Source organism: Notothenia rossii, assembly GCF_949606895.1.
Source record: "Notothenia rossii genome assembly, chromosome: 9".
Classification (NCBI taxonomy): domain Eukaryota; kingdom Metazoa; phylum Chordata; class Actinopteri; order Perciformes; family Nototheniidae; genus Notothenia; species Notothenia rossii.
In genome coordinates this window covers 58,658,851-58,674,138 of record NC_136907.1, presented here as the reverse complement: position 1 = coordinate 58,674,138, position 15,288 = coordinate 58,658,851, and the positions used below count along the sequence as shown (strand labels likewise).

At 37.0% G+C, this 15,288-nt stretch overlaps 1 protein-coding gene across 1 annotated transcript in view; it reads right to left on the bottom strand.

The window, feature by feature from the left end:
• brinp2 (bone morphogenetic protein/retinoic acid inducible neural-specific 2) overlaps positions 1 to 7,007 on the bottom strand; it is a gene marked incomplete at its 5' end in the record, with an annotated part of 71,545 nt that extends 64,538 nt beyond the window's left edge. The window contains 2 exons of the mRNA XM_079651017.1: positions 3,468 to 3,649; positions 6,812 to 7,007. Coding sequence (XP_079507143.1) covers positions 3,468 to 3,649; positions 6,812 to 7,007 — 378 coding nt within the window. The remainder of the gene's footprint in view (positions 1 to 3,467; positions 3,650 to 6,811) is intronic.
• Positions 7,008 to 15,288: the final 8,281 nt, after the last annotated feature.

The window sequence follows — 15,288 nt, the reverse complement described above, 5'->3', positions numbered from 1 at the left end:
GCACTTGGCACATATAACAAAACCACAGCATGAGATCTCAGGAAATAGCTACTTTCAATACCAAGGTATTTATAACAGGCAACCACTTCAAGTGCTTGTCCTTGCATAGTAACAATATCCAAAGTGGTCTCCGGTGTCTTTTTGGCTTTCGAAAATAGCATTACCTTAGTTGTATCAACATTTTAAACAAGCTTAAACTCAGAGAGCTGAGTCTGAATAATATAAAAAAACTGCCTGCACATGGTTGGGGTGAGGTTATTAAGAATTAGGAAATTAGTTGTGTTGCATTTCATGATTAATATGCAAATGTCTTCAGGTACATATTCCACAACCTAATTATATTATTTTGTCATGAGGGAGAACTGTGGTTTGAAAAAAACAAGGTTCAACCATGGATTCGTTTTGATAAATTACACCTCATTTAAAATTGTTTTTGCTAGGACAAAAACTCAAACATAGAAATCTCTTTTCAAACCATTGGTGGGAACTTTATGTGTTTATATAGAAGCCCTTCAAATTCGAAGGGCGCTGATTGAAAGCAAACGTTTTTTCTTTAAAAGTTAAATGTGTATGAAGGGGATTTTGTTACAAAATAGACCAACAGAAGGAAGCCTGTGGGTATTAACTGTAGCATAAATAGTAGATACATCTTCCTCTGTACAGGTAACCTTGTGTAGAGTTGTATTTAAAATGACTACAGCTATGTTTCATATTGATAAAAATCACTTCTACCCACAAAAGTGAGAAAAGGAAATAATTCTTTAAAGGACAAAAAGACCAGAGTTTCTTGCTGACATTATATGCTGGAATGATGTATATTACGTAAAGAAAGGATCAGAAAGACCGGATTTGACATATAGAACAGTAAAAGTAGGAATTTATACGAATATTTAATGGTAATTTCTAACAATACTAGATAGACGAGACATCATATGTTCCTAAGGATTGGCCAACTACTGCTATAAATATGACTTATCATATCAAAAGTTTTTGAATTCTTCTTACATGTCACACCTATAAGACATGATGTTATTATACATCATTTTGCATTAAAGAAGGCTCCACTCAGACCAAACTGCAGCATTTGACACATACTGATTGAAGGCAGGGCTGTTTAATAGGCCTGAGAGTCAGAGGATTTATAAAAAATGCATTTCACAAAATATTTCTGGATAGATTGAAACCAGACTAACTGACATGGGAAAACAGATCTTAATGGTGCCATTTACTTATTTACAACTGTTGACTTCTTTGCAAAAGATAAGCGATTGTTTTAGTGCAGCAGCCACTCATTAGCTTCTCCCCACAGACACAAATGTATCAAATTGTGCAAATATTTCAGTTCCTTATTAAATCAGGCTTAGCAGACAATGTGTTTCTCTGGGTGCTGAGGTTGTAATGAGATTCAGCATTAATACTTCAACTTCTTCAACGTTACTGTTGCTTGCATATAAAGTGGTGGTTTGTTGTAATTAAGCTTCCCAAAAAATATAAAAACTGTATTGCTCTTAGTATGCAAAGGTCTATTTTTCTTCTGCTATTTTCTTCACTGTAGACAAGTATGTTGTGCTTTTTCCCTTCGATTCACTTCTACTAATATGTACTTAACATCTTCTTCATTAAACACATTGTTTTCCCATCATGATATTTCAATGTCATGTTTTAATATTATTTCTGTTATGTCTTCTTTGGGAAATAGCAATTGTATACTTTTCTAGGTTTTGGAGGAAATACATTCTCAAGCAATCAAGTACTTTAGTGTCCTCTTTCAAAGTTAATTTTGAAAACATAAATGGTCGATCTCACCTCTGCATAGTGGGAACCTTGAACGAACAAATGCCTAACTTCATTGCATCTCATCAAAAGGTGTTAGTCTGTGGAATAACTGTAATGATGCACTGAAATATTGTAGAAGTCTAAACTGAAAGTATTATTTAGGAGCCAAATCATGAATGGTTATGAACAGGACCTGTAAAATCCCATTTGTTATTTCTTGTAATTTTAAAAGTAATTTCTCTCTGATTGTTTTGTCAAAAAGCAAACAAACATGTCGCTGATGACGATGACCTAATATTTTATTTATAAGAAAAATATATGCTAGAGGGGGTAGGACCAGAAAAGTTTTTTTAAGCTTCTTCTTGCGCCTGTTGAACATGACAGAGACTATTTCAGAATTATTATTGCTTTTTTTTTGTTATTAATCTTTTTCTTTTTTTGTACTTTTTTATAATTATTAATTTGAGTGAGAAAGAAAATGGGAAAAAAAGAGTATATATATATATATATATCATTGTTGTATGTTTTTGTTTCTGACATGTTCAATAAACTGACTAAAAAAAAAAAATTAAAAAAACATCTGCCACATGCAGGGTTTTCAGGGACAGCACTTGTAAATGAGCAACCTAATTCAAGGTACACACAAAGTTTCCACCTAGCCATAACTCATTTCAATGTGATTTGCTATTGAAGTTGAATCATGAAAGCAGAGTACACCCACCCACACACCTGCTGTCATGGCATAAGAGCCAGCAAATCTGTTCCAATATGAACAATGTATGTCACAATAATGCTTTGCTTCCGTCAGGAGGAAATAAACAGATTTAAACCAGGCGAAACCAGGACCAGGAGATAATAGGATTTATTTGTCTGTGTTCTTTGTGTGGATTTTCAACAAAACTGTATCCAATGCAATTAATGACTAAACAAAAAACTGGAGATGGATTTCTGGTAAATTATGACATGTTGAGTGGAGAGTGAAGTGAATTGAGTGAGTCAATGAAAATAAAAAACCTACATGCTCAAAAAGGTGTTAAACCACTCAAAATGATAGTATCAAAGCCACTTAGTGCCAAAGTCCAACAGCTTTTCCCGGAACTAACGATAATTACCAGGTGTTATAACTCTCATGCACTTACAGGAGAGAAAACAGCAGTCTGTAACCCATTCCAGGTGGCGTACAGTAGACTACAGTATGCATAAACATACTTTCCCACTGGGACTCTAAAGAAACTTGACATTTGCCTCGCTTTAGTGCCTCAGTGGGTTTCAGTGCATACACTGTGCTTTAAATCCAGGCCAGTTTTTCTTTCTTTTTTTTTCTAAATGTCCTCGCAAGCTCTCCTCATCTCTCCCTCAGCTTTTGAGCAATGATGCACCTTGAAGATAAGCTTTAAAAAAGACTTTTTGTGTGCATACATTGAGACCAAGCACAGCTATTTGTTAGAGGCACAGCTTGGAGTAATATATCCAAAGGGACAGTTTTACAGGAGCGTTAATGTTTTCGTGTCTAGCCTAGATGAGTGGTTGTTTGTGGACCTGGAGAACTGCAAACATGAGTCTACATAAAGGAAATAAACAGTGTATTTACACAGCTGCTATGAAGTGAAATACTCATTTTTAGCTCTGCTTGAAAAGGTGTATGTTCTGTGTGTAGGCTTAGTTTCTCGCTGTGTGTATGTGTACAGTACCTTTATAGCAGAGGTGGCAATCTGGAGGTGGTGCAGTCGCCTAAGGGTGCTCTCTCGATCTGTGAAGTAAGAAGCAGCCAGCTGATGGAGCAGCTCTAGAGACACCACTGAGCTGTTGCTGCTACCCTCCGACTTCTTATTCAGCTTCTGCTTGTCCAGGAAAATGGTCAAGGACTCCTCTCCTGTGGATCAATAAACATTTGTTAAATCTCAACTCTGTTTTCTATCATTATCTTGTTGAATAAACTACTCATTTATTTTGTAATCTTATTAACTAAAGTATTGAATTATCTTGTTATTGTGCTTACCTAGGGGAAATTACTGTCACTTCAATTATAGTGGTTCACCATACCAGTGCGGCAGGCTGATATTATCCTTAGTAGAACATTTGGGACATTCTGCTTTATATTATGTAGAAAATTTATAATTGTTATTTTGCTTTGCTCTCTTTCCTCAGAAAATTACAGATCTATTAACAACGCCAAACCACATTAGGATGTATTTGACATTGTCCTCTGATTTAATAAGAGTTTTTTTTTTCTTTATACTTATCTTTTACACATTAGAAGTACAAGTATACATGGTTCCGTTGAAATAATGTAGAAAAAAACAAGATACTGATTTAAAGGGCAATGTAATGTCTAAAAAATAACCAATAATCAAGTGTGTCCAAGTCTTGCTGAGCAATGCCAGTCACTCCTGTTACCTAACTATCTATTTAGATTTTAATCATTCTAGAAAGTCAGAGCTGGCACGGCGCTGTGTATTTACTGGAATTAATCCCAACGCCCACCTCCTGAATTATCCAACAGGCACTCTCAACTTAAGTTTTAAAAGCAGCATTTGAAAATGGAGAATAACACACTGAAAGTCTGATAAAGAGCTGGAAGATAGTTAACATAGCATTTTGGCATTTAGCTAGCATCCTCCGCGTACATTCGCAGTACTGTAGCTTGCTAATGTTAATAACATATATCAATTGTGAGCTTGCGCCATATTTTCCAAAATGCCAGTGGGGCTCTTTTTTATTTGTTGTCTTCCTGTTTGACAATTTAAACATAAAGTGTGTTATTGTTGAGTAAATAACAGTGTGTTATTTAGAAAAGAATAACAAATTAGAAGGAAAAAAAGATTTAAAAAATACATATTTCAGTATTGTGAGCCCCATTTCTTTTCCTCACGGACGGCAAAAAAGTCCGACATTATAGCATTTAAAATAAAAACAATAATCGTGGCTTGATATTGAGTAAGAACATGTTTTTATGAATCACACAGCTTCCGGTCTTCCAAGACCCGACCGGACAAAAAGACGTGGTGCAGGCACGAAACATACTGCCAATAGATATACATTGCTTTTAAAATCGTTCTGTGTGATGCGAAAAAAAGGGGGAAATGGTGTTGGTGAACACGAATCAATAGATTAAATGTTGTGACTATAACACAAAATGCCGTGAGACTGGGTTGAATATTAGGCATGCTAACTTTGGCTTTCACTCCTAGCTTCAAGGATGGGGCACAACCTTACCTACATTTGGTGGGAATTTAGATTATTATATTATAGAGTCGTGAATGATTGTATATGTGGTTAGAGTAATATGCTAATACTTTAGCCAACACCTTTTTCGATCAGTATACTATTGATTTGTTTTTTCCATCATTCCAAGAGTCACAAGGAGATTACTATTCTAATCTTAGCTGGGGTTGAGTATGTAACCATTTATTATTTACTATTCCCATTCCATTGAACTTAAGTAATTTAATTATGAATATAAATGTATCAATTACGGTCAAAGGCATGTCAAATTCTTAAATCAGAATTTACTGAGACAGTACTTTGTTTATGTTATAGGGAGTGGAAGCTGAGATTGATTTCAAGGCACTCCCAAAAAAAGCCATTTGAGGATAAGGGAAAGAACAATAGAAATACCCAATTAACTGGGAAAAATGAAAGAGTCTTGCTCTCCCAGGATGGACAAACGTTGTATTGTTGCAGTCTCTACAATCACTAACAAACATGTTTCATTGCTTTTATTATTGACAGTATTTTTACTTTTGTCAGTCATGAAGTCAATTTATTCACTTCAAAACCGCAAAGTTTACTTCACAGCTCAATGTAACAATGGCTGGAAAGTCAGCCATAACAAGCAAGAAAGAGATGAAAACGGTCGAACAAAAGACAGAGAAAATGAGATTGGGGATGTGCGCAATCGCTCAGCCCCGGCCTCATCAGTATGCAGACTGGCTCAGACTATTTAGTGGAGGCTGTTAATTACATATAGAGTCTAACTATCAGTCTGCTGCTGCATTCATCTCTGTCTCCGTCTCCCACGCTGATGCCACAGCCTAGAAACCCAGTGATAAGAGGAGCCTAAGTTAGATGGCGAGGGATGAAAAACTTACACATCAAATAAATAACATCTGAAAGTTTGTTGGGAGTTGCCTCACTTTATTACCCTCATTATTCCTATTACTACTTTATTTATTTAAAAAAAATGTTATTCATTTGATCTTTTCTCTTGTGTTCCTTTTACCTTTCATTCAGGTACATATTTGTAACATGCTTTTGTCTTCAGGACACGCGATAAGGCATGGTTTTATCTACTCCCTGTGAAGAAATATGTTTTTTATGTTGGTCATGTACTGTATAGGCAAACCAACTCTATAACAGAAAGTAAAAAAGAAGATCCTAATCTAAAGCCCATTATGTCTAATAGTATATCATGTTTCTTACTAATGCAAGTCCCTGGGCTTGTAAATGTCCTTTGACTCTGATAGTAATAATGATGTTGGATGCTGAAGTGTTTTATACTCACTATCAATTTTCTACAAGAAACAACAAAGTGTAAAAATGCACTCGTATATCTGGGCTGCTATGAGGTGACAAGGATCAGCAGTGTATCAACATCATGAGGTTGTCACACAGGTCTCAGCCCTGTTTTGTCGGACGCACACGATCGATAGCCCTTGCGATTGTGTTTTGTGAGTTACTTCTCTCCTCGGAGATTGGGGGTAAAAAGAAATCCAATAAAAACAGAGACATTTGCTGAGAAACGGGTCAATGTAATCCCTCATCTGCTTTGTAAGGCCCTTGTAGCTGCATGCAATGATCATCATAGTGAAGGAGGAAAAGGAAATAACTGTGGGGAACAACCTCGGATTAATTCTGCAGGTCACTTGACATTTTTCCTTGAAAAGAATATCAGCAGGAATAGATTCTACTCTTCTGAAGCACTCGACTTGCAAAGCTATAAGTCCTCTGAGAACCGAAATGAGTAGGTCTCTATTTTTGGTATTTCCCGACATTTCATAACCCGAGAATAAAGGCGAGTGTGTCACTTCCTTACCTCCCAGGGTAGCAGAGACGAGGAAGTGGGTCCCGTACTTCTTGATGAGGTTTTCGTTGATTTGCTGCAGGGTTGGCCGTCGCCCCAGTAACCGCAGGTTTCGCAGGAACTCTGGCGCTAAGGGCAACGGAGCTTTGAGGAAATCTCTCTTCTCTGTTGCCAGGCTGTTCACCTTCCAGTGGCTGAACTCCCTGAAAATATGAATACAGAAAAGGGTGAATTCAGTTCAAATAGCTTTTAAACAGGAGAGCTTAACAGCATTATGGACACATTCACACACAAAAGAGGTTTGAAAGGTTCTGAAGCGGGCCAGAATAACAGAAGTTTAAAGCAACATTCACATTACTGTAGAATAAACTCCCCTTAAATTGTCACACATGTCTGATCACATTTACCCAATACCCCATCTTTCTACATTGAGTTCGCATTTGATTATGGTCATCAATAATGTAATGTTTATCTTTCTTTTATTATACATTTATTGTAAATTAATTGAAATAATTCTGTATTTTTATCTACAGTTAATCAGAATCAGAATGTATTTGTTAGGCCAACAGAGAGGACATTTACATAGTCAGAGCAGAAAGACAATGTTATACTACAACCTTGTGGTTATAGGAATTGGGTAGAACAAACAGAAAAGTAGAAGAATACCAGTGACAGTAGAATAATGCCATTGAAATTGAAACATGTGTAATGTTGCTGGTAAGATGTCAATATGAACATCAGCAGATACTCTTGATTGTCTATGTTTGCAATAAACTATGTGCGACACGGCAGAAACAAAAATAGCTTAGACTTAGGCTGCTCTGAACTATTAACATTGGCACTAAAATGAAAAGGCAGAGGTTCTGCGCCCCTTTTTTTAAATCACGAAAATCGAATTGGTATCAGCATTTTAGACATTTAACCCAATCACTGCAATTAATCAAAAATATTTCTTATGTATTTAATTGCAAGTGGACTTCAAAACTCAAAAAAGATACGGACGGAATGGTTCTATTTATATTAAAAATGTTCTTCATCTTATTAAATCCCATGAAAATATTAGAATCAAACAAAATGTTGATTTTAATATTGTTTTGTACTTTAGTTAAGGCTCAGTTATTAACAAGAAAAATTAGGCCCTGTAGTTTTCAATTCAAACAAAAGTAAACATTGTATTTATTAGGGAAACATGGTGCTGTAATGAGGCGGCAGCACAGTGTGTGTGTTTCTGCCTCAAAATACTCAAAACAACGAACTAGATAGTCCATCTTATAAATGGGATATGTCCGGCTGTGAGTCACATTACTTGTTGGACCCATTTAATTTTGGTGTTGGTAATGACAAAAACAAATATATAAACCATCACCAGCATTATCCATAAAGATCTGACTGTTCCTGGTCACAGTATGTGATATCCTGAAGCACAGCGACATTTAAATTACTACACTCCTAGTTCATCTGCTTCCTTAGCTCCCCGGACAAATATCGTGCAGAAGCAAAGGACCAATTTAAATTCAACTGGTCAACAGCACAGCAACAGAGATAGAGATGAATCCTGAAAATTCATCCATTTTAAGTAGCTGATAATCATTTTATCACTTTACTCCTGCCACAGCGGAACCCCAAGGTATGTGAGCGTTATGCAAATGCCAGGAGAAAAGTACCGATCCACCTCATTTGCATTCATTTGCTGGCAAAACAAGCAGCGTTAAACATTAGCGCATTATGTATGCATTCTCTCTGAACAAAATATCAGCAGTGACAGTCTTCCCCCCCGGAGTACTCTCCCTTACACACACAGAAACACACACACTCCGAAGAATACACAGAGGGAGGTACATATACTGTATCATTGCCTTATTTTGTACTCGCTGCTCTTTCAGCGACTTTTTTGAGGTCAATAGTTTACTTTTGCCAGCAGAACTAAACTGTATTGTGCTGTTGATATCATTATAAAAACACTTGCATGCATACAATAGGCCTAGGCCCTTAATTATACCCATATGGTCATTCAGACTGCACCCCTGTAAAGACAGCAATGTAATTAGTTTGTAGCTGCTACGTTGCATATTAGTCTTCAAAGGAGAGCACAGATTTGTAACCATTTAGCACAATCCATGACAAAGCTTTCCTCTGAAGGAATGGCCCCAGGAGCATACAGTCAACTTGTGCTTCATTAGGAGGTTTATTCTTACATAATGCACCGATTTATGTCTGTAGCCCAGACACAGATGCAGTGCAAATTGTACAAGCTATCATTAATGCTGGCCACATTGTGTTTCCTTCATGAAAGCAGGGCAACACAGGGAAACTAAGTCTGAAGGGCATGATTATTAAAACATGTATATTTAGAAAAGACAATTAGACTGAAAACACAAGAGAAGCTACAGCCACTTTTTCAATGCCTGTCTTTATTCCCATCCATTCTGAAAGTTATCATAACCATTAAAATGGTTCAGTTGGGCACAACTACACATTGTGAAACGGTCACTGTTTTCAATACGTGCTGTGAATTTAAACAAACCCCCCCCCCACACACACACACAGGATACTGAGAGTACACATTCAGGGATGACTTTGTAACATACACGGCTTATTCAACTGTTTACCTTGCAATCACTGTGGCAGGGGATAAAATGATTTACTTTGTGATAACTTTGTGATAAAACCCTGTCTCATAGTATTATAAACTGCTGTGTACCTGTTTGTTGTTTGATGACCCTTCAAACGAGGAGATCTGTTACACAAACTGATCTCCCTTCATCGTATAAGTCATGTACTTGAAACTAAATCCCAACACCGGCACCATAAAGAGAGTATTTTAGTGAATGCACAGTTACTAACCCTAACCCTAATTCCCAGAATGGTGAACACATAAGAAAGATGTGTGCCTTATTAATTAGCCTTTTGTCTTATAATAAATAATTGTAGCCATAGAGTGTACAAAGTATGTAGAAGTAATCCATATGACATTGATTCTGAAGACCACTTTAAAGCTTTGAGTTTTGCCATTTGGCTGTTGAGATGTGGTTTATCTTGATTCCGAAGTGATTTGGAAGAGTGAGTGGTAAATCCAAATGTTGAATAGGCATTTGTTGGCAACCTTAGTCTAAGGCTGGGGCCACACAAGGATGATAACGGACCAAAATCGTTATCAAAAAAGTCTTCCGTCCACACGCAACAGGCACCAGAAACGTGTCCGTCCACACGAGACCGTTCGAAAGCGATTCCCCCGTTCGAACGCTGTAGTACATATGCCGGGCCTGTAAGTGGCGCTGTACTTCCGCCAAAAAATACACCAAAAGCAGCGAAGAAGACTTCTTGCGTATGCATGGTTGCCATGGTTGCCCTTCTGTTTATTCTCCGCGCTGGATTTAGCAGCAGAGGTGGGGTTTCAATCTTCCGGACAAAATTAGAAAAGTGCCGAACAAAGGTCTTCTTTGTTATTTATTGAGCTTTAAAACAAATGAATAACGACTCGAATAATACACGGAGGACGGAGCCTCTCTTTTCCTCCACCTCTCCTGACAGCCCGTCAGTATGCGTGGTCTCATGCAGCAGCTGATCCAGTAATGGATGACCCGACAGTAAAAATAAACATATTTATAGCTAGTTTAGGTAGTTTGAGAGGTAATTAAAATAGCTAAGGGTGATGATCTGACTTAAAGTGTGTGTTTTGTTCCGCTCATCGCTCCATCACAGCGGGCGGAGCTGCAGGTTATCATGCAGAGCTGCGTGTCTCATCTCCTGTCCGATTAGACTTTACTCGCGTTTATGTCCATATCGATCAAATCTAGCTGGAAGCTCCTGCTGGGTGCACTGTCCTGCGAGATGCACTGGGGCTATTGCGTCATCGTTATCAGGAAATGATCGTGTAGGCGTAAACACGGAGCCGTTTGCCCCCCGAGAGCGTTCCGTTCGCAGATCTACCCACCTTGGGACCCGTTATCGTTATCGTTTTAGGCGTTTTTCCATGTCGGCCTCGTGTGGCCGAACCGACTATCTGATACTAGAGAACTGTAGCAGATACGACCGTTATCATACTCGTGTGGCAAAAACACAGACAACACACAGACTGGAAAACACCCTAAAAGTCGCCTTTAAATCACACGGTACTCACACTATGAAAAATGCCTGTTTTACTGTCTATTTTACTCTTAATTTAACTATCATTTACAGTGAAAATCATGCTGTATTTAAGATGGCGACTGAGACCATGAAAGTATTAAGAAAATGTTAACAAAAGTAAAAAATCAAGTAAAATTGGGTATACTTTCTCATGGACTTCTAAACAATTGGACTTATTTGGCAAAAAGTGTAGTCACCCCTTCCCTATAATCACATGGAATTTATCAAATATTTGCATAATCATTTGATGAAACAATTAAACAGTATATTCCATTTGTAGTTCATTTTAGTTGATCTTTAGTGCATACTTTAATGAGTCAGTCATATGGAAGGCAATGGAAAGTAGACATTGCCATCTTATGAATACCCTCTAAACACCCACACATGTCATATGAGTAATAACTGAGATGTGTTTCAGGGACACATACTCCATCTACAGTTCCATGCACTTTTATTTGACTTTCCTGCAGTATACCCTTTTATTACAGACAATCTAAGTACACTATACAAACAGATAGATGTATTATTCCTCAGTTTCAGTGCATGAGCGTAGCAAAGCTCTGTAATGTTTGCTCTCAATACTTTCTCCTTCACACCGACCCTAATTCATGATGATTGCTACCTGCTTGTTTTTCAAACTGCCTGCCTTCACATTACAATAGTTTGGACCCAATAGCAGGAACATTATTGCTATCTAGGGTCTATTACTAGCCAATTCTATTGCACTGCAAGAAATACCACCTTGGTGAAGATGATCCTGTTCATTTTTCTGTGACACTGTTTCAGTGAAACCAGGTTTTTTGACTGTTCTTACCGGCAAACTGTTGTGAAATGACATGGAAATCATAAAATGCCAATTTTTGTTTCTACTATACTGATAAAAGATCAAATCCAGATAAACAAATTCAAATATTGTATTTGTATTACTGTTTATCTAGTGAAGAAGTGCATGACAACATATTGTACAACATTAAAAACATTTGTGAACTTTTTTAATAGTATTAGGAGTAAGGTAATGGGTATACAGTATCTACATCAATGTGGTGGTAGCCCTTTAATACTCAATGCTGATAGGATACTGGTTTCAAGGGCACTGCTTCTACCACTTGTAGGAGCAGTGTTATTAACCTCAGGTTGACAAGAACCATGCAAATGGAAATTAACACTGGTTATGAAACTGCACAATATCACTTTGATCGTTGTGGTAATTTAGAAAAATGGGAAGCAAAACATCATCAGCACCCCCATCCACTCCATATATACCCATTTTGATTGTTAGCAACCTGCAATGTAAAAGTTGAGTGAAACTTAACAATTAAAAGATGTAAAACTAAAGCAAACTTAAACAATTTAACACAAAATAACTTCTTCAGCTTAAAGCAACATCAGTTCTTTGTTGGGTTCATAAAAAAAGGTGGTTTGGGTTGAAACAAAATATCTATAAAGGTAAAAATAAGGTTGATAACACAAAGACACCATGCTTTACAACGCATGTCATTACTACGGTCAATGCAGATTAGTGGAATCTTCTTGTATTTTCTCTTTTGGTGATCAACTGTTTTCAATGATACAACCTACTAGTTTGTGTAGCAGGCCTCTTCTATATCTATAAGACTGGTAAATGATAAGGCCTATTTGTCTCAAATTGTTCTAAAAGTCCAACATTTCGTCATTTTGACTCAATATCTCAGACTAATTTATCTCTCCTACTTCTCAGTGGTGCATATTCACTCCTTCGATTCTATGTGTGTCATATGTTTGATCTGTACAAAGCCAGCAGAATGATAAACAACCTCAAAAAGTAAAAGTCAATGTGTTCTGAAATGACATTTAATGGGGTTTATAACTTTAAATGAAACAACATGGCCAAAGTCATTTAATCTGCAATGCCTGGAACAAATATAGCTGTTCTAATTCCAGCAGCAGTTACATGACAAATATCCCCACCAAAAGGTCAATCTCATTTGAATGCGGCAAACTATAACAATTAGTCTGCATGCTATCACATGCATCAGCAGGCTTTAGTTTTAGCTCAGTATTTAGTCCAGCATGGAGGCCAGTGGTTTCACACTGATTAAGTGGAGCTGATTTAGACTGATGTGTTTTGGTCCACACTGACTGAGCACGGGGAAGGGGAGCTGTCGGCGACGGGCCGAAACGCAAAGAAGAGCAGTGCATCATTTACTTTTCTCCTCGCTTTGCTCACAAAGAGTTAACGGTGAGACTGTTGGACTGGTGACTATCTGGCTAATGATGATAGATGGAGTTAATTAAAAGGTTTAAGCACTGCACTGATTGCACCTGCAGCTTGGTTTCGCTGAAGCAGAGGGATCTTTCTTTATTTTTCAAAAAAGAATAAAAGAAAACTCCGCCTATGCAGAAATTGTCTGTAGGATGTTCCTTCTGGCAGCGTGTTGGCACATAACACCTGGATGTTATTAGCTGTCAGACTCGGAGAGAGCAATGGACTGCTCATAGGGTGAATACATATATCAAACACTTCACATCGGTGAAGCTGTGAGGAGAGGGAATCCTCCAAAAAAGTGCTTTCTCTGCCCACAGTGGAGTGGGATAAAAGGTTCTACTGTGTCTATGGAAGCACTGAGTTTCACGTTACCTTATGTCATTACAGTTTATTGTATAATGTTGCTATATTTATTTGCACACATTTAAACTGTAACCTATGTTTACATTGCAGCAGAATGTATTTAGTTTGATTCTTTGTTTCTTCAAACATATTCAAAGCTACAGTATAAACAAAATGTACTTATTGACTGTATACTCACAATCATCTTCGTTGTTGCATGTTCTAGGTTATACAAAGGAGATCTGAGACCTACAGAGACACTTTTTAATATGCTTTTATAAGATTTTAATTTATGCAAAACAAAGAAAATATTGCCACATCTTGTTATTTTGATATTATTATTATTAGCATCATTATTACCATTGTTAATATTATCCTTATTGTTATTATTATATTCATATTATTGTTGTTGTTATTATTACCTTTACTACCATTATTGTTATTATAAATAGCAAAAACAACCGTCTTGAGATCTGAACTTTTTAAATAAGCATTATCATCACATTTCATGGTGGAAAGTAAAATAAGGGTTGACAGTTCCATAAAACTGGTAGTAGACAGAGAGAGACAAGTTGAGAAGAAAGAACATTGCAAGTTGTTTCACTTTCCCTACCCCACAGTGCGCCACAAGCCTATTTGTTCTACGCTTTGAGTCATAATGGACAGGGTGTTAAAAGTGAGCTGAAACTTTATAATGAGCAGTTTCACCTGAAGGCCAGTTAATAATCTAACCTGTTAATAAGAAGTTGCCCATGTACTGTTTCTGTCTGTTTCTAGGAGGTGTGTGGAGTGCACAACCTTTAACATTCTTCAATAAAACTGTGCTATAATGCTTACAACCAATCCTCCATTGGAAGTGTTTATGTCAAGTTCATGGGAACCTGGTTACTGCAGCAGAAAGGGAACTAAAAATACAATTAGTAAGTGACTCTATTCACTAACTTTAGTGAAAATCAGTGCAGACTTGCTGTTGATTATGATGGATTGCAGAACTTAAGAAAGTTCCAAGTTTCTGTTGACTCATTTGAGCACCTTGTGAAAATAAATAGGAACCAATGGCAGCTTGGAAAACAAATTAAACCCTTACTAAATATAAAAGTATAATTGACACCCCATTTGTATAGTTATAGGGCTCTAAAACTTGCAAATAAAATGAATAGTCATTATGGCATGACATATAGTTGACGTTTTAAGCAAATGCTAATTGCTTTTATGCTGTGCTGAAAACAAGGGAAACCAGTGGGTGTCTGGAACGATACAGGAAATAATCTGAAACTGTAAAGCATGTGGAGGAGAGCAAGTTGTCGGGAGACCGTTTGCAGGGACCCCCTTCTGGGACTTGAAAGAGGTACAATTCATATATTTTTAGCTGCCATCAAAATCCTGCATGGATGCCTTCATTCTTCTTCCCTTTGACAAACGTACACTGTGTGCACAATTATAAGTATTATTTTTGAGGACTAATTTCATTATTGAACAACTACAGTGCTCTCGGTAAATCCAAAATGTTAATAAACCTCAAACCTAAAAGTGCTTTCTTAGGAGATAATCTATGTGTGCAGAATTATTGCGCAACTATTGGTAGGCCTATGCATAATTATTATACAACTAAAGGAAACAACGAAACATTTGTAATCTCGCTTGCTTACTGTATTTCCATCTGTCAAAGTGAGAATAATAAACAAACAACTAAAAATATATAAATAAACATCTGTATTTCCCCAAAAAAATCAGTGACCAATATAGCCACCCTTCTTTTCAATGACAGTCACAA